The sequence below is a fragment of the Anabrus simplex genome, chromosome 2 (genome assembly GCF_040414725.1).
Source record: "Anabrus simplex isolate iqAnaSimp1 chromosome 2, ASM4041472v1, whole genome shotgun sequence".
Classification (NCBI taxonomy): domain Eukaryota; kingdom Metazoa; phylum Arthropoda; class Insecta; order Orthoptera; family Tettigoniidae; genus Anabrus; species Anabrus simplex.
In genome coordinates this window covers 671461144-671480133 of record NC_090266.1, presented here as the reverse complement: position 1 = coordinate 671480133, position 18990 = coordinate 671461144, and the positions used below count along the sequence as shown (strand labels likewise).

At 39.7% G+C, this 18990-nt stretch overlaps 1 protein-coding gene across 3 annotated transcripts in view; it reads right to left on the bottom strand.

Moving 5' to 3' along the window:
• Window positions 1–18990, bottom strand: part of Ipo9 (Importin 9) — an 839375-nt gene that overhangs the window by 786274 nt on the left and 34111 nt on the right. For all 3 annotated transcript variants that reach the window (XM_067141231.2, XM_067141230.2, XM_068226247.1), the window contains one exon: window positions 15601–15806. In XM_067141231.2, coding sequence (XP_066997332.2) covers window positions 15601–15806 — 206 coding nt within the window. The remainder of the gene's footprint in view (window positions 1–15600; window positions 15807–18990) is intronic.

Here is an 18990-nt window from a genome sequence, read left to right as displayed (position 1 = left end):
TGTTACACTCTCTGCAGGTTCTCAAACTGCTCACTAAACATGCACCCCACGATGTCGTCCAGATGACATGAGGCAGATGCCGTGAGCTGGGCTGTCAGGACAGACTCCATCAGTTGCTGGAAGGTCACCAGCACGCTGCAGAGGCCGAAGGGCACCGCGGTGAACTGGTACAGCCCTCGGCCAGTAGAAACCGCTGCCTTCTACTTGCCTTCTGGAGGGATCTTCACTTACCACTGCCCAAGACTTCAGGTCCAAGGTCGAAAACCACTGGGCTCCAGACAATGTTGTAATTTAAACAAGAAACATGCTCCACTGTGAAGGTAACAATTGTAACACTGTAACCGTACAACAGTACGATCACCAATTTTAGGTTAGGAAATATTTGTAAATGACGATCTCCCAATCTTACGTTAGGAAATTTCCGTAAAATAATTTGTAATATAAAGTAGTGAATATCATATGAATTTGTCAAAATAAGATGTAAGAACATAGTATTATAAGAAGGATTTGTAGGTAGGGAATATTGAATATGTATATCCATATATTTATGTAACTTTTAATTTGGGTAAGAGTCTGTACACATGGCCTAGCAGTGAAGATGGTGCAACATGGGATACAGTGACTATATCGGTAAAGACGGTAGAAGTCAGCAGAAAATGTTGCAACAAGTGGCTTGGAATCCCAGGATACAACCGCGAAGTTGAGATGGTTATTCACCAATGTGGATGGACATTAGAGATCGCTAACTTTCGTATCAGCCGCTAGGTAAGCAATCCGAAAGCTCCGATTCTGAACAAGGATGAGCTGACTGACGGATGCCTGAAGATGGTTTAGTTAAAGTGCTGATACCAGTTGACTTTTGGCAGATGCTAAGCAACATGGAGCAAGCCTATATATACGTGAGCATACATGCGATGAGGTCATTATTCATTACCAAATATCCATTCTGGAGTGAGTAGTGGAATCATTACTGGAGAGAACTAGTACGGAATAGACTACAGAGTCATAACGAGCTTTCACGCAGTGCGCATTCGGTGGGAGATGCTTCACAGTGTTCATTTGTCAGTCATACACTGGTTTAGTCCTCTCCGAGATAATGCACAGTATGTGAGGTGATTTATATGTGTAATCTGGAGGTAATGTGTTGTTGTGCACAGAACTGATTATGGCTAGATGAAACCGTAGGCCAAGTCTTTATTACTTGTTCATTCTTTCACTAATACAACATGATTGTCATTATTTATTTATTCCACAGTAGCCATTTTACATTGTGAAGGTGTATGGCTTAATTAACAGAGTATAGTGAGGTGACTGGGTTTGTTTTCTGTACAGATATAACACGTGGTAAACTGATTCCACGGTGATGATGCTATTTTGTTCATGTAAATGAGGTTAAGAATGGGTAGCCATCTGATCCGTATGAAATCACCTATCTGAAGTGGGGCCTTCAGAACTATGTACATTTGTGGTGTATAAATAGTAGATATAGTCCGACTCGTTGGCTGAATGGTCAGCGTACTGGCCTTCGGTTCAGAGGGTCCCGGGTTCGATTCCCGGCCGGGTCGGGGATTTTAACCTTCATTGGTTAATTCCAATTGCCCGGGGGCTGGGTGTTTGTGCTGTCCCCAACATCCCTGCAACTCACACACCACACATAACACTGTCCTCCACCACAATAACACGCAGTTATCTACACATGGCAGATGCCGCCCACCCTCATCGGAGGGTCCGCATTACAAGGGCTGCACTCGGCTAGAAATAGCCACACGAAATTATTATTATAATAGTAGATGAACTCCGCCATTGTCCGGTCCCAAGTCCGGAATGAGAAAGGAGGAGGGTTTGCTGGTCTGGCACCCAGCTGTAAAACTGCCAACGCCGAGTGTTGGGCAGCGGGAAATAACCTGACTCCCTAAGGGGGCCAACGGCTTTAGGCGAATGAGCCCCTTTGGGTGGGGTGATGGTCCCCACAGTGGAGGAAATGCCACTGGAATCCATTATGCAGCGTCTGTTCTCCAGGTTAGGGGCGGCTGCGCAAGGCGTCTGTACTCCAGAGGAGCGGCCTCATTATCACCTCACTGGATCACATCCAGAGTTGTAATTCGGGACCTAGTCCCACACAGGTGAAACCTTGACAGTCAACCACGGAAGGTCTTTTAAGGAATACTCCACCGGCTGAACCAAGAATTCAGAGAAGGCAGCATTCGGATACGGTGGGCTGCTACCTGAAAGATACCGTGAAGTCGGAGGCACGGAAATACCCCAGTACTACATACACGAATGAGAGAAAATCAAGAATCAAACCAAAGCAGATAACATACTTCTCTACACACAACATAAACTCACTCACGCAAACCGGTAAACTAAAAGTGATCACCGACATAATGGACCAACACAAAATTCTTATCATGGGATTACAGGAAATTAGAAACACTGACCAGGATGCCTTGGAATCTCAAGGGTACAGACTTTATAAAGGTATACCCGGGAAGAGAGTGATGAATGTTCCACAATTTCGAACAGGATTTTTGGTCAGCCTTAAAATAATAAATTCAGTTCAAGAATTCAGATCACAGTCTCCACGACTCTCAACGTTCACCTTAAAGGCATCTAATAAAATCTATACTATAATAAATGCCCATGCTCCCACTAATGATAAAAACAACTCCTCAAAAGACCAGGAGGAAACAGGAGAATTTTGGAACCTATTGGACCAGACCATAGATAACATCCCCAAACACCATATAAAATTATTAATAGGTGACTTCAACGCTCAACTAGGCAGAGAAAGAAAATACCGTGACATCATCGGAAAATGGCCACCACACAAGAAAACAAATAAAAATGGAGAGAGACTAGGTGACCTGTGTAGAAACCATAATTTAATCTCAAAATCTACATGTTTTAAGAGGAAACATCAAAAACTCAAAACATGGAAACACCCTGACTACACTAAAGGAGAATGGCAACTGGATCACGTCTGCATGGACAAATACCACCACAAAGAGATCTATAACGTCAAAGTCCTCCGAGGAATAGACACAGGTTCAGATCACTACGTAGTTAAAATTAAAATTAAACTCACTCCCTAGAGGAGACAACAAAAGCAAGCCCTTAAAACTAAAAGAAAAACAGATCCTACCCAGCTAATCAACAACAAAAATTACCAGAAAGCAACTGAAAAAATAAAAATCACAGATAAACTTGAAGACTTAGTACACAACCTTAAACAAATTGCAGAAGACCTGGCTCCAATTAAACTACGTAAAAAACACCAATGGTGGAACAGTGAATATGATGAAACAGTGGAGAAAAGACATCAGGCATGGCTATTACATCAGTCCCAAAAGACAGAAATATCCTATCAAAAGCTAGTAAAACAGAGAAAAGAAACTACCCAAGTCTTAAGAAGAATAAAAAGACAACATCATAAGGACACCCTGCAGTTAACTGAAGAACAGTTCAGTAAAACTCAATCAAGGGACTACTACAAAACCTTCAGAAAGCAGCTCCAAAAATATGAACCCCCGACCCTACTGATGAAGGATGAAGATGGTAAGCTGGCCCACAACAATAAAGACAATGCAGAAATTCTGGCTAAACATTTCAACAAGCTTTTAAATTGTGAGGAACCTACAGAACTCCTTCATTTGGACACCAACACCCCAATAAAAACATCACCAGAAAACATCAATCCCCCCACAATAAAGGAAGTCTACCAAGCTATGAATAAATTAAAAAACTACAAAGCGCCAGGAGAAGACCAGACCTTTGCGGAAATCTGGAAATATGCAGGAACATCAGCAAAAGTTACCCTCCATCAACAACTTGTCTCTATCTGGATTAAAGAAGAACTACCAGAACGCTGGACAACAGCACTCATTCATCCAATGCACAAAAAAGGGGACAAAACCGACCCTAATAACTACAGGGGAATCTCGCTCCTAGACATAACATACAAAATATTTTCAATAATCATCCTTAATAGGATAAGTTTACAACTTGAGAAAGAACTAGGAGAATATTGAGGAGGTTTCAGACCCTGGAGGAGCTGTCCTGATCAGATCATGAGTCTTAAGTTGATAATGGACTATAACAGGAGAAGAAACAGAGATATGGTGATAACATTTGTAGATTTCAAGAAAGCTTATGATTGCATCCATAGAGAATCTCTGTTTAAAATTTTAAGACACCTTGGACTACACCCCAAATTAATAAACATGATAAAATTGACTCTCACCAATACCAAATCAAAAGTGAAGTTTAGGGGTGAAACATCAGAGACATTTAAAATTAAAACTGGACTACGGCAGGGAGATGGGCTCTCACCACTATTATTTAACTGTGCTCTAGAAATGGTAATGAGGGAATGGTTTAGAAAATGTCCCCCCAAAATAAAGATTGGCCGAAAAATCAAAACAAATTGCCTGGGTTTTGCTGACTATTTAGCATTACTAGCAGTGGACATAAAAGAAGCAAAAACCCAGATATCAGAACTTCAAAACATTGCAAATAAAATTGGCCTCAAAATATCATTTGAAAAAACAGAAATTATGCCCCAAAAACCAACACAGCTAAAAGAAGTCACCATAAATGGTAATAAAATCAAAATAGTAACTCAGTTTAAATATCTTGGAGAAGTAATAACACATAACTTAAATGAAAAAATCTCAATCCAAGTAAGAACAAATAGATTAGCTAAAGCACAAAAATTAACATGGGATATCTACAAAAAGAAATGTCTTTCAATAAATACAAAAATAAAACACTACAACACAGTTATAAAACCGGAAGCTACATATGCAGCAGAAACACTCTTTTACCTGAATAAATAATCAAAGACTGACAGACTTCAGAAAATTGAAAGGAGGATTGGAAGAACCTGCATCAACAAAAAATACCAGAAAGATGGACAGTGGCGGGTAATACCTAACAAAGTCGTGTACAAAGAGCTAGAACCCATTACAGATACTATGCGTAAGAGGAGACTGGGATTCTTTGGACATGTCATGAGGATGCAGGACTCGAGACTTCTGAAACAACTAGTACAACAAAATCTCGTCCCAAAAAATACCACAACAGGATGTAAATGGATCAGAGAAGTAAGAGAGGATCTGAAGGAAATAGGCCTTACAACAGAAGACACCACAAATAAGATAAAATTGAATACAAAACTCAAGAATACAAACCTCCGCTTTACCCTACCAAAAACACGCACATTTTCAACTGAGGAAAGGGCATGAAGATCGGAGCGTCTGAAGAACTACTGGGAGGACCGCAAAATCCGAACAATCCCTTCAAAGAGACCTGAACAACGGACTGACTAAAGTGATCCTATGTGGTCATAAAAGAAGAAGAAGAAGAAATAGTAGATGTTGTTTGTGGATGTTTGTTTTTGTATTGGTCTTATCATGTGATTTTTTTTTGAGTAAATTCTCATAGTGAAACTTAGGGTAAATCTTTTATTGGTGGAGTAAGGAAAAACCTGACATGCAACCCAAATTTATTTTCAGAATAAAATAGTAGCAGGTAAGGTAATGAGGCAAGTTTGGAGCCTCGGCAGACTGATTAGTATCACCTTGGGAGGAGTTCATTCATCCTTTACAGAGTCAATTATTCCTGTAAATCTTTTGCAGGGGGCACCAATTTCATCATTTATATCTTATTCTAGTTACAAATTATCCATTTAGTGTTTCAATTCTGCCAAGTAGTAACAATATGACTAAAATGCTCACAACAAACTATATGAGTAATAAAATTTATTGTGCACTGAGAAAAGATTCTCTGCCCCCCACCTCCTCCCTACTTAAATTACAAATGAAAATAAGTTTGAAAATAAATTCAGGCACCACTGTAATGAAATAACAGAAAATAAACAATGAATTAAATTGAGCGTGTGTAACCGAAGATTGTACGAACCCCAAGAGTTGACTAATATAAAGACTCCACTAGTTAATTAATTAATTCATCATCATCATCATCATCATCATCATCATTTCCTATTATCCAGCTGTAGCCGGGTAGGGGCAAATATGGTTCCTCTCCACTTTCTTTGGTCTTTCCACCACTCCTCAATCGTGGTCATCCGTGGCCACTTCTTCCTTGCATTTGTATTTCCATCACCTTTTTTGGCATTCTTTCATCATTCATTTGCATTATATGCCCAAACCATCACAATGCCCTTACTTTTATGAAGACCAGCAAACTGACATCAAGCTGCATGTCTCGATGGATTTTGGTCATCCAGGAATATGATTACGTGAAAGGAATGGATAATTTGCTGGATGAAATCCAACCGATTAAGTTGGAAAATTTCAGGCGGAAGAAGAGGATGGGATTTTGGTGTGTGTGTTGAGAACTTAAAGACGCACGTAAAAGACTGTTGAAGATGAACGAAGAGCAAAGTATTTTCAATCAGCTTTACATCACAATGACACAGATCGGTCTTATGGCGACGTTGGGATAGGAAAGGGCTAGGAGTGGAAATGAAGTGGCCAAGCCTTAATTAAGGTACAGCCCCAACGTTTACTTATGATAACAATGATATTTACAATAAGATACAAAAGTTGAAAACTAGAAAAGTGGCTGGAATTGATAAGATTTCTGGGGATATACTAAAGACATAGTACCATATCTGAAGTACTTATTTGATTATTGTTTGGTTGAAGGAGCTATACCAAATGAATGGAGAGTTGCTATAGTAGCCCCTGTGTATAAAGGAAAGGGTGATAGACATAAAGCTGAAAATTACAGGCCAGTAAGTTTGACATGCATTGCATGTAAGTTTGGGAAGGCATTCTTTCTGATTATATTAGACATGTTTGCGAAATTAATAACTGGTTCGATAGAAGGCAGTTCGGTTTTAGGAAAGGTTATTCCACTGAAGCTCAACTTGTAGGATTCCAGCAAGATATAGCACATATCTTGGATTCAGGAGGTCAAATGGACTGAGTCGCAATTGACCTGTCTAAAGCATTTGATAGGGTGGATCATGGGAGACTACTGGCAAAAATGAGTGCAATTGGACTAGACAAAAGAGTGACTAAATAGGTTGCTATATTTCTAGAAAACAGATCTCAGAGAATTAGGGTAGGCAAAGCTTTATCTGACCCTGTAATAATTAAGAGGGGAGTTCCTCAAGGCAGTATTACTGGACCTTTATGTTTTCTTATATATATAAATGATCTGAGTAAACAAGTGGAATCAGAGGTAAGGCTTTTTACGGATGATGTTATTCTGTATAAAGTAATAAATAAGTTACAAGATTATGAGCAACTGCAACGTGACCTCAATAATGTTGTGGGATGAACAGCAGGCAATGGTATGTTGATAAACAGGGTTAACAGTCAGGTTGTGAGTTTTACAAGTACGAAAAGTCCTCTCAGTTTTAATTACTGTGTTGATGGGGTGAAAGTTCATTTTGGGGATCATTGTAAGTATCTAGGTGTTAATATAAGGAAAGATCTTCATTGGGGTAATCACATAAATGGGATTGTAAATAAAGGGTACAGATCTCTGCACATGTTATGAGGGTGTTTAGGGGTTGTAGTAAGGATGTAAAGGAGAGGGCATATAAGTCTCTGGTAAGACCCCAACTAGATTATGGTTCCAGTGTATGAGACCCTCACCAGGATTACCTGATTCAAGAACTGGAAAAAATCCAAAGAAAACCAGCTCGATTTGTTCTGGGTGATTTCCGACAAAAGAGTAGCGTTACAAAAATGTTCCTAAGTTTGGGCTGGGAAGACTTGGGAGAAAGGAGACGAGCTGCTCGACTAAGTGGTATGCATATCACAAATATGATTATAATATTTATAGATCCACCTTTTCAATACAATACAATACAATACAATACAATACAATACAATATAGAACCAAAATGAGAATAGTTACTTGTAAGTGGTATGTTCTGAGCTGTCAGCGGAGAGATGGCGTGGAATGACATTAGTAGACGAATAAGTTTGAGTGGCGTCTTTAAAAGTAGGAACGATCCAGTGGCGGTGGGTTCTCAGGAGCACATGAGTACGTGAACACCCAGTTTTAATACATCTTTACGCATTCATGGATAATTTAAAAATTTTCCTTTCTTCCGACCCGATTTCGACAATCGATCAAAAGCATTCGACTGATGTCGAAGCTCCGTTACACCGACAGTTGTTTGTTTTGACTGACATTGCAGCGAGCACACTGGATTGTGCTGAAAACTATACGCATGCGCAAAGCAGATGACGTCATGGTTTATGCACTCACATTCCCATTAGCGAGGAGCACGGTAAGATACGTGCCTTGCCGTCTAGAGTCACCTTCAGACTAGTGGCATTATTACAGTTGACAACAAGGGTTCGCCACACGGTTATCCACAGCCTCCCAGGAGCTACTATTGCATTACATTACCGGCAGATTTCATTAGTAATTCTAAATAGGCATTTTCTAGCTCGTCGTGAACAGGTGTTCGTAATCGTGGGAAGAAGTTTGCTTTACCTTGTAATTGGAAAATCTTTTCAATTGAAATTTATTTGAGTGTTGTGTTTTGCTTCTCTGTTTGCATGGTTTGTAACCATGGTATTCTTTGTGTAATTTTAACCAGCGAAATATTAACCTATCAGGATAAGTTAGAAATTAAAAGGCTTGGACCGGACAGATCAGATTTGATTTTCGAAAAGTTACAAAAACTGACAAACGTGAGTATAGGCGTAAGTTTAAGAGAGAAGTGTACGAAACACGCAAGTAGCTCTGTGGATGCAGATTTAGGAATGCGCTTTTTCTGTTTGCCCTGTTTATTGTTCAACAAAGAAAGAAGTGTATGAAATTCAGCTGGATGCACAGACCTTGCTCATTTGAGTGCAAAAATAAATAAACCTGAACATTCTCATGCACACAAAAACGCGAGCATTGAATTCCCTATGCTAGTGTTGTCTATAATTTCCAAGACGTGAATAATTAACATGTGATACAGTAGAACCCTGATTAACCGAGATAATGTGGAGACTATTGTGGTCAATTCGGAAACAATTATTTAAAAAATTGACCGGTAAATGCGGTAAACATTATTTCTATGCTTCTCGTCATACCCTGGTGAACTTTTTGCTATTTAAAAACCAAGAATAGTGCTCGCATCCTTCAATGTTCGCAGCGCAGTCAAGTTATCATGAATTTTACTTTTGTTCTACACTTCTACACTAACACAGCTGGCCCCATAGTGTAGGAGTAGCGCGCCTGCCTCTTACCCGGATGCCCCGGATTCGGTTCCCGGCCGGGTCAGGGATTTTTACCTGGATTTGAGGGCTGGTTCAGGGTCCACTCAGCCTACACGATTACAATTGAGGAGCTATCTGACGGTGAGATGGCGACCCCGATCCAGAAAGCCAAGAATAACGGCCGAGAGGATTCGTCGTGCTGACCACGCGGCTCCTCAATCTGCAGGCCACCGGGTTGACCAGTGGTCGCTTGGTAGGCCATGGGGTTTCGTTTTGTTCTACACTAACATGCAGGTGAACTTCGGGCTATTTAAAAACCAAGAATAGTGCTTGCATCCTTCATTATTCGCAGTGTAGTAAAGTTATTCTGAATTTTACTTTTGTTCTACACTGACATATTAGTCTAGTATACAATTTATCCTCGGTTACAAGGGTTCTACCATATTATTTGTGAAAAAGGAACCGTACAAGGAACTTTTATTGAAGAGATTTATGTACCTACGTTACTTTTTTGCTGATTTGAGACATGAACAAAAATGTTGTTGTGAACCCCCTAAATTTTTTGTCACGAGCTGCCACTGGAACGATCACAATTATGAAGATAAAGTTGGAATTCAAGAGGACAAATTGGAGCAAATATTCATTTATGGGAAGGGGAGTTAGGGTTTGGAATAACTTACCAAGGAAGATGTTCAAAAAATTTCCAATTTCTTTGAAATCATTTAAGAAAAGGCTAGAAAAATAACAGATAGGGAATCTGCCACCTGGGTGACTGCCCTAAATACAGATCAGTATTGATTGATTGATTGATTGATTGATTGATTGATTTGAAAATAGGAAACCACAGAAAACCATCTTTAGGGCTGCCAACAGTGGTGTTCGAACCCACTATCTCCCAAATGCAAGCTCATAGCTCCATGTCGCTAACTGCAAAGCCAACTCACTCGGTGAGCAAAGTAGATGAATTAAAAGAAATTACAAAAGAATTAGAGGAAAATGGGGAGGGAAGAGAGATGCTTCAAGGGATGAAGAGCTGTAAACTGATGAATAACCTTGTGTCCAGAAAGGACATGGTAGGAGATTGGAAAGAGGTTGTACCTAAATCACTCGTAACAGAAATTTTGTGTTTCTATCACACAGAACTGAGTCATTTTGATGCTGGTAAAATTTTGGGTGCAATTCAGGAGAACTTTATCTGGAAGAACATGAGATGATAACTCGAAAATGATAGCCAGATGTCATATGTGTCAGTGTTTCAAATATCTTAATAGGTATATGGAGGGTTCTAGATAGGCTGTTTTGACAGTATGTCCTCATGAACTTATTTGTGTAGATTTTTATGGGCCGCTAGTCAAGTCCAGTATGGATATCAGTATATATTTGTCGTTATTGATGCCTTTAGAAATTTTGTTAATTTGCATCCCTTAAGGAAAGCAACTGGTTTAAGCCTACATGGGCAAGACATTAAATAATTTTGTACCTGAATATGGTAAATTAGCTAAGATCTTACCTAATCATGGATCTCAATTCACCTCTCAAGTGTGGAAAGAGAAGTTGAGCAAGACTGGGGTCAGAGTGTATTTCTCCTCCATATGGAATTTTGTATGAATATCATAGAATTTTGTATAATATAGAATTTTTTATGTTGTAGGAAGTCTGAAGGGATAAGGTATTGCTCAAGATGTTGAAAATTGGAAAGTTCCGATGTATATTTAAAACAGCCGTTGGCTAGGCTGGATTTTTTCATAAAGAATGAGTCATCTTCCATAGCAATAATGGAAAATGTCTGGAGAGCAAGGTTATAGATGAATATTCATCAACGTAACAAATGAATAGGCTAGCGCTTCAGGCATTGGATGTTAGATGTCCTAGTTACCAATCAGAGCTCTAGGACATTTGAATCTGAAACCTCCACATTATAGATTGTAATATGCTGACAGTTTTGGAAGGTAGAGAAGCTGTCCAGCAGATGACCGTACACATGGTGTACTGGATTTATAAGGGCTAGAATTGTGGTGATGTGATCACTCTCTTATTGATGATGATGATTGTTGTTTAAAGGGGCTTAACATTTAGGTCTTTGGTCCCTAACAGTACAAAATGAAACGAAATGTAATGACATTTTAAAAGTCCAAAACTCATCCACTGACCAGAATTCAAAACGTGATGATGAGTGAATGGATGAATATGAATTTAAAATAATCAGTGGATCCAGCTCACAATACTGAAAGCTAAAAATAATTCCAAAATTAATTCACTGAGAAGAATTCAGAAAAGAACACTTTTCTCTAAATGTTCATTCCATTTATTTGCCAACAATTTTGTAATAAAAACGAACCCACTCCCGACTCTCCAACTCAACACCACCCCTCCCCTCCCTTTCCCCACCGGCTTAGTGCCTCCCTCCCTCACTCCCTCCACTCCTGCATGCAATGATACAAACAAACCTGAGTCAGCTACAAACACGACTAGTGGAAGTGAGACCTCTAAACTACGAAGGTCAAGCCGTTCAAGAGGGCAATTATTTAATAAGTAGGTCATAAGTTTTCTTTTCATTTTATCTCTTGTCTATTAGCTCAAGCTTTTCACATACAGTAATTTATCTTCTTTCCATTACAGATTGGACATTACATGATACTGACGGTTTCCAATATTTCATGCCACACAATGCTCTACCTGGCCTTTGCTCTCTCTCTCTCTCTCTCTCTCTCTCTCTCTCTCTCTCTCTCTCTCTCTCTCTCTCTCTCTCTCTCTCATACTACGTCCACCAACTTCTGTTACCCTCTAGACTACATAACCATGTGACTCATTGAATATATGTTGTAATTTGTGATTTCGTCCTCGTTTTAGAGTGGCATACAGAACTTTTAGACTGAGAGGTTTGCACCCTTGCCACAACCTCATATTGATTTAGATTCATCATGTCTCACTTGTTTTTATATACTCTTTCTCATTGGTTTTAATGACACTCTTTTAACATCAATTCATGTAGCTTTTAATATTTTTTCACTGAAGATGGCTCAAAACGAGCCAAAACATGTTTGACTAAAAATCACAGGAGGACGTAATAAAAACTTTTCTTTTGTAAAGTGAAAACCGCCAATACGGAATGATACTAATATCTCGTAATGAACAATAATTATGAACTTTAAAAAATCAGCGGATTCGACCTGCAATGGCCCACCTTCCCAGAAACTATCTCAAACCAATAGTGTTTATTGAACAAGGGAATGCTTCCAAAGTATAATCCTGAATCAATGATGGTTGCTGTCTAAAGGAGTCCAAAATCCAGGTCAATGCCCCTCATAATGGTACTCACCACTAGGAAAGTAAGAACCATGGTATTTCTCATGTAGCGGCACTAATCATAATTAACGTAAACTTACGGTGTTCCACACATCATGGTACTATTCACAGGTAACATCATACGCACAGGTAATGGAGACCTATGATGTTTCTCACATTACGGCACTACTCATAGGCAACACAAACCAGTGGTGTTCCTCACATAGGTGTACTAAGCACAGGGACTTGTACTATCCCATGGTGTCCCTCACATAGTGGGTATCAAGCACAGGGACTTGTACTATCCCATGGTGTTCCTCACATAGTGGTATTAATCACAGGCAACGCCCAGACCCATGGTGTTTCTCACAATGGTACTTATCATAGGCAACGTAAGCCCGTGGTGTTCCGCATATAGTGGTACTAATCACAGGTACTCTAAAACCCATACTGATTCACCCCCTGTTGCTACTAATCACAAACCTATTGTGTACCTAACATAGTGGAACTACTCGCAAGTAAAGGCAACTCATGGTGTACATCCCATGACGGTACTAATTAAAAGTAGTCTCATGGTTCTAATTCAATCATCCATGGGTTGCCCCTTTTCGTCGCCTCTTACGACAGGCAGGAGATACCGTGGCTGTATTCTTCATCAGTGCACACTCCCCCCCCACAGGGGTTGTGTATTTGGTCTGCGAGAGCTATTTTATTTCACTCACTCAAGTCTGCTGACAAGCTGGTTATGAACCCCCTATCGCCATCTGCGATGCGCCACGTGGGAGTATCACCTCTTTCCCTGCTACAGGCTCTCTTGCTATTCACACACTGATACTGTGATTCTGATCATTATTCGAAGTGTGTTCATTCTGATAGTGGTTCTAATTTAGACTCAGATTCTTAATACAGGCAAAGAATACTGTATACTGTGATTTGTACATGTGACTTGTTTGTTGCAATTTTATTATTGACACAGCTTTAAAAACTACAATTTGTACATTCTTGTAAATATTTTGTCTCATAAACTTCATTTGTTAAGAAGGAAGCTATACTTTCCAGTGTTGACTTAGTTAAATGTAACTTCAAAAGCTTTCCAGTCTGGCAAACACACATGTTCAAATATAATACTATAACATACCTGTATAATAAATACACACTATTAAACAAGGAATGACATGTTTCATTCTAAAAGAACAACCTCAAATTCTATCAAATCACTTTAAATCATGCATATATATATACAATATTGTTTACGATGCATAAATATATCAATGATTGAGAGTGGGTGATAATGTGAAAAAGTATTAACAAATAAAGATTGTATTAGTATTCAACTGTCACAACATTATCTTACAGAAATGTTTCTGTACTGTACTTATCTAAGCTTGCCTTTGCTGGCAGGACCTAGTGTTTACAGTGCACTATGTCTTTTGGTATAGGCTAGAGCAATTTTGTTACTTTCATAGATCTGTCTCTGTCTTATCCTTGGCTTTGACAATATGAAAGTGACTGATGTATGAGCGATGCTAGTATTGCCAATCCTTATGCAGCCAGTCCCTGCTATGAATGGTGTGAAAATGTTGCTCATAGGGTCGGTTGGTGTATGCATTTCAGTGGGCTTGGCAGACTGATATGTAATAGCAAATCTGGCTCGATGAGGAAAGCAACGGGAAACTACCTCACTCCTAATTTCCCTAGTACGCCTCTTCAGTGATGCCTAGGCCATCTATGACAGCTAATGGCAGAGCTGTTGAGGATCCCACCAGCGGCATCGTTGATGGACTGGACATACATACATACATACATACATATCTAAGCTGCTAAAGTGTAGACCAATGCCTTCAAACACTGCTTCCGGACAGTGCTCATGGAGGGGTTGGGCGGAAAGTTTCTGTAGAGGTTACACTCTGCTCCATGGAGAGGTGAGGGGAAGTAGGAGAGCGAAGGGAGTGTTGTTGATCCTACCTTCAGTCCTTTGGAGAGGAGAGCAAGTTATTTCGCTTTCATCATGTTATCATGTATTTTATGTATTACGGAAGAAATGTAAGTTAATGGTTTTGATTAAATAAAGTATGGAATTGAATTATAGAGTATCTTGTAAGATGTTATTTTTAATGATAAATGATACAATAAAAAACTGTCTCGAGTTGCAAATGGACAGAATTTAATACAGATAAGAATATTCTAACCCACTAGTAACACTCGCAATCATCTATCTTGTAAGAACTAAGCACCACCACCTGTCTTATGCTTGGATACACTTATTTACTTAGTGTATCCCTAACTCTATTTACACAACATTTTTCTAGCTTCTGGACCTCACACAGCTATTTATCACCATTGCTGAAAGCTGGTTAGGGTTTTTCCATGTGGATTCCAAAAACACCACTTAGTAGATGTTACGGCACCAGTTTTCACAAGTAATTCTGCGCACAATAAATACAAAGGGCACACCTCAAATCACATCACTCGCCCAAGACATCAATTCACCACCCTGAAGTGATAAACGAGAACACAACCATGAAAGGGACATGGCACTGCATGGGAGTGAAACATGGACAATAACTTCCAGAGGAAGAAGGAGTATAGAACAGTACCAAAGAATGCTCAAGATGACACTAAATGAAACTGATATTTACGATTTTTCACCACATAACAGTTTGGTAATTTGCCTCATGTTTTGTAACAAGGAGTTATTTAGCACCTGTCCAAATTTAGTGAATGATATTTTTGCCACATCATGAGTGTTTGAATGCAATGACCCTTAAGTGTGATCCATCAAAGTATATATCACAAGGAATTATTTCATGTTTCTTACAGTGTTAATTTCAGGTAATTTCAGAAGCAGTTATGAAAGTACTAGATCCTTTTCTCAATGTCATCTTTAGAAACCATGTGCTAACATACTTAGTACTGACTGGGCTTACTTGCCTCCATTACAACTCAGGGATTATGCATAAAAATCAGGCTCTTCAAAGTCATGGTCCCCCAGCAATTACAGATATAACCTTTGAGTAGAACATAACAATTTCAAAAACAAAATAGAAATGGGCTTTACAGAACACCTAAAACATTTCAGTAGATAACCTAACTTCCCACATTAGGGCGATAAATTTACCTTGCTGCTAGGTTCACCAAACCCAAGAACAAGAATGTTTCTGATCTGCTTCTTGACACGTTCAGAGGCTTCTGGTGGATGGAAAAGCTTTGAACGTGAGCTCCAGTGAGTGTCTACATACTGCTTTAGAATAACTGATGCTAACTGACGCACTGACATGTCTATACAAGAGTCAACGGTAAATTCTGCCAACAGGACTCCGAAATCTGAAAATAAACCACAATTAATCAATTGATATGTAAGAATGGTGTAAAAATGTAAGAAGGACTTATAGCACAATATATGGAGGAGTGGAAAATAAGTTTTAAGGAGAAAGAAATGAGCTGTCATTCCACACAACAGAAAATAGTGAACTTACATATGATGATGTGCTTTTTAATACTCAGGAAAGTGATCAGTAGCATACTCTACTTAACATTAATGGAAGGGAACAAACAAGTGACAAATAAATGATGATGATGATGATGATGATGATGATGATGATACTGTTGTTTAAAGGGGCCTAACATCTATAATACCGAGCTCGATACCTGCAGTCGCTTAAGTGCGGCCAGTATCCAGTAATCGGGAGATAGTGGGTACGAGATCCACTGTCGGCAGCCCTGAAGATGGTTTTCCGTGGTTTCCCATTTTCACACCAGGCTAATGCCAGGGCTGTACCTTAATTAAGGCCACGGCCGCTTCCTTCCAATTTCTAGGCCTTTTCTATCCCATCGTCGCCATAAGACATATCTGTGTCAGTGCGACGTAAAGCAAATAGCAACAAAAAAAAAAAACATCTACAGTAGGTCATCGCCCCCTAATGGAACAACATGAGATGAAATGTAATGATAATTTAAAAGTCCAAAATTATCCACTGACCAGAATTCAAAATGTGATGATGAAGAATGCATGGATGAATATGATTTTAATCCAACTTGCAATGCCCCACCTTCCCAGAAACTATCTTAAAACAATACTAGTGCTGACCAAGGGACTGCTTCTAAGGCACATTCTTGAAACAATGATGCCTGATGTCCAAAGGGTTCCAAAATCCAGGGCAACAGCCCCTCATTATGCTACTTATCGCTAGTAAAGTAGAACCATGGTATTTGCCATATTGCGGTACTAATCAAAAGGAGAGTAGATTTGCGGTGTTCCACACATTATGGTACTACTCACAAGTATCATACGTTGCACAGGTAACACAGATCTACGGTGTTTCTCACATAAAGGCGCCACTCATAGGCAACGCAAACCAATGGTGTTCCTCACCTAGGTGTACTCATCACGGGCGCCGGTATTTCCGTGGTGTTCCTCACAAAGTGGGTACTAATCACAGGCAACACAGACCCACAGTGTTATCCAAGTGGTCCATCACTTCGAAAAATGAAGTAACGGACGAAGAAAGGCAAGGGCCACAAAGGGCATGAAAATGAAATACTCCTTACGCCTTGTATGCTCTAATACCATCGGGATCGGAAAGGAACAAGTACGTGGAGGTAAAGCCCAGACTCATGGTGTTTCTAAAAATGGTACGAATCACAGGTACGGGAAAACCCATACTGATTCACCCTCTGTTGTTACTTATCACAAACCTACTGTGTACCTAACTTAGTGGTACTACTTGCAAGTAAAGGCAACCCATGGTGTTCCCCATGTGATGGTACAAATCACAAGTAGTTTCATGGTTCTAATACAATCATCCCTTGGTCGTCTCTTTCAGTCGCATCTTACGAAAGGTAGGGGAGACCGTGGGCGTATTCTTCGTCTGTGTCCCCCACCCACAGGTGGTAGACAGAAGAAAAAAGAAGGGATCCGTCGCTTTGAAAAATGAAGTAACGGACGAAGAAAGGCAAGGGCCACAAAGGGCATGAAAATGAAAGAATAACTATGCCTTGTATGCTCTAATACCATCGGGATCAGAAAAGAGTTGAGCAAGGGAGGTCAGACAGGATAGATGAAGGTGAGGAGCCTGGAACAAGTAAGTGGAAGCAATGCCAGGACTCAGCTAAGGGCCCTGTGTCGCCAACCCACGCTCCCAAGTTGAGAGGTCCTGGGGCCCCTTTTAGTCACCTCTAACGACAGGCAGGGGGTACCGTGGGTGTATTCTTTGTCTGCGTCCCCCACCCACAGGGGGTGTGACAAATAATGTCTTCCCTTTTCCTTTCATTATCCAGCTTTCTTCTTAACCTATACTTCCCACATCAAGGGGAGTTTATTGAACATTTCCCTTAGTAAGTTTTTCCAATCCCTAACCATCATCTTTTAAAATGACCCACCATTGAATGTTGAGGGCCACCCTCCTGATGATGATAGGAAACAGAAACAAGCTCATCGGGGAATGAGAAGAAACAGAACTGGGATGATGAGGAGAGAGCCCATCTGTTTGAGATAGCAGCACATGAAGATGAGAAACGTGTCCTTGTCCTTGTCTCCTCTTTATGTTTACGGAGAGAAAGAAGGGCTGTCATTATGTTTGTACTATTACATGTTCCTTTCAAATTTGGCATTAACATTCCAAGAGATAATTTCAGAACATTTTTTCTATATTGTGGGATGCTGACCGATTTAATAATATACAAGGATAGCTTCAAATTATGTTCAAATTTGAGATGAGCTGGGCTGAATGCCTCAGACAGTTAGAGCGCTGGCTTTCTAAGACCAAGTTGGCAAGTTCAGTCCTGGCTCAGTCCAGCGGTATTTGAAGGTGCTCAAATCAATCAATCACTACTGATCTCCATTTAGGGCAGTTGCCGAGGTGGCAGATTCCCTATCTGATATTTTCCTAGACTTTTCTTATATGATTGCAAAGAAATTGGAAGTTTATTGAACATCTCCTTTGGTAAGTTATTCCAATCCCTAACTCCCCTTCCTATAAACAAAGAAGGGTTTAGAAGGGTTATAGGGAGGTCCATTCAGGGAAACGGGGTGGTCAAGGGAGCTGTGATAAGGGTACAGGGATCTGGAAGTCAAGTAGGGATGACATAAAAATGTCAGTGTTGAACTGTAGAAGTAATTTTAATAGATATTATAATAGGAGACGAATAATGGCTGAGAAATGATATGATGGATGCAGAAATTTTCTCATGCAACTGGAGTGTGTATTATAGAGATAGGATAGCATATTTGCCAACTTTATAAAACCAAAAATCAGGAGATTTTTATATGAAAATCAGGAAAAATCAGGAGACACAAATGGTCAAAACTGTTTATTCTACATGTCTTGTGCAATACTGTACTATGATATATTTATAATACTTATATTGTCTCAAAGCCCGAATGCTGCTATATGAGGCTACAAGGCTAAAAATTACACATCTCTATTCCCTCACAGGAAGTATGCGAGCGAGATGATCAGTCTCTCTTTTTTTTTGCTAGTTGCTTTACGCCACACCGACACAGATAGGT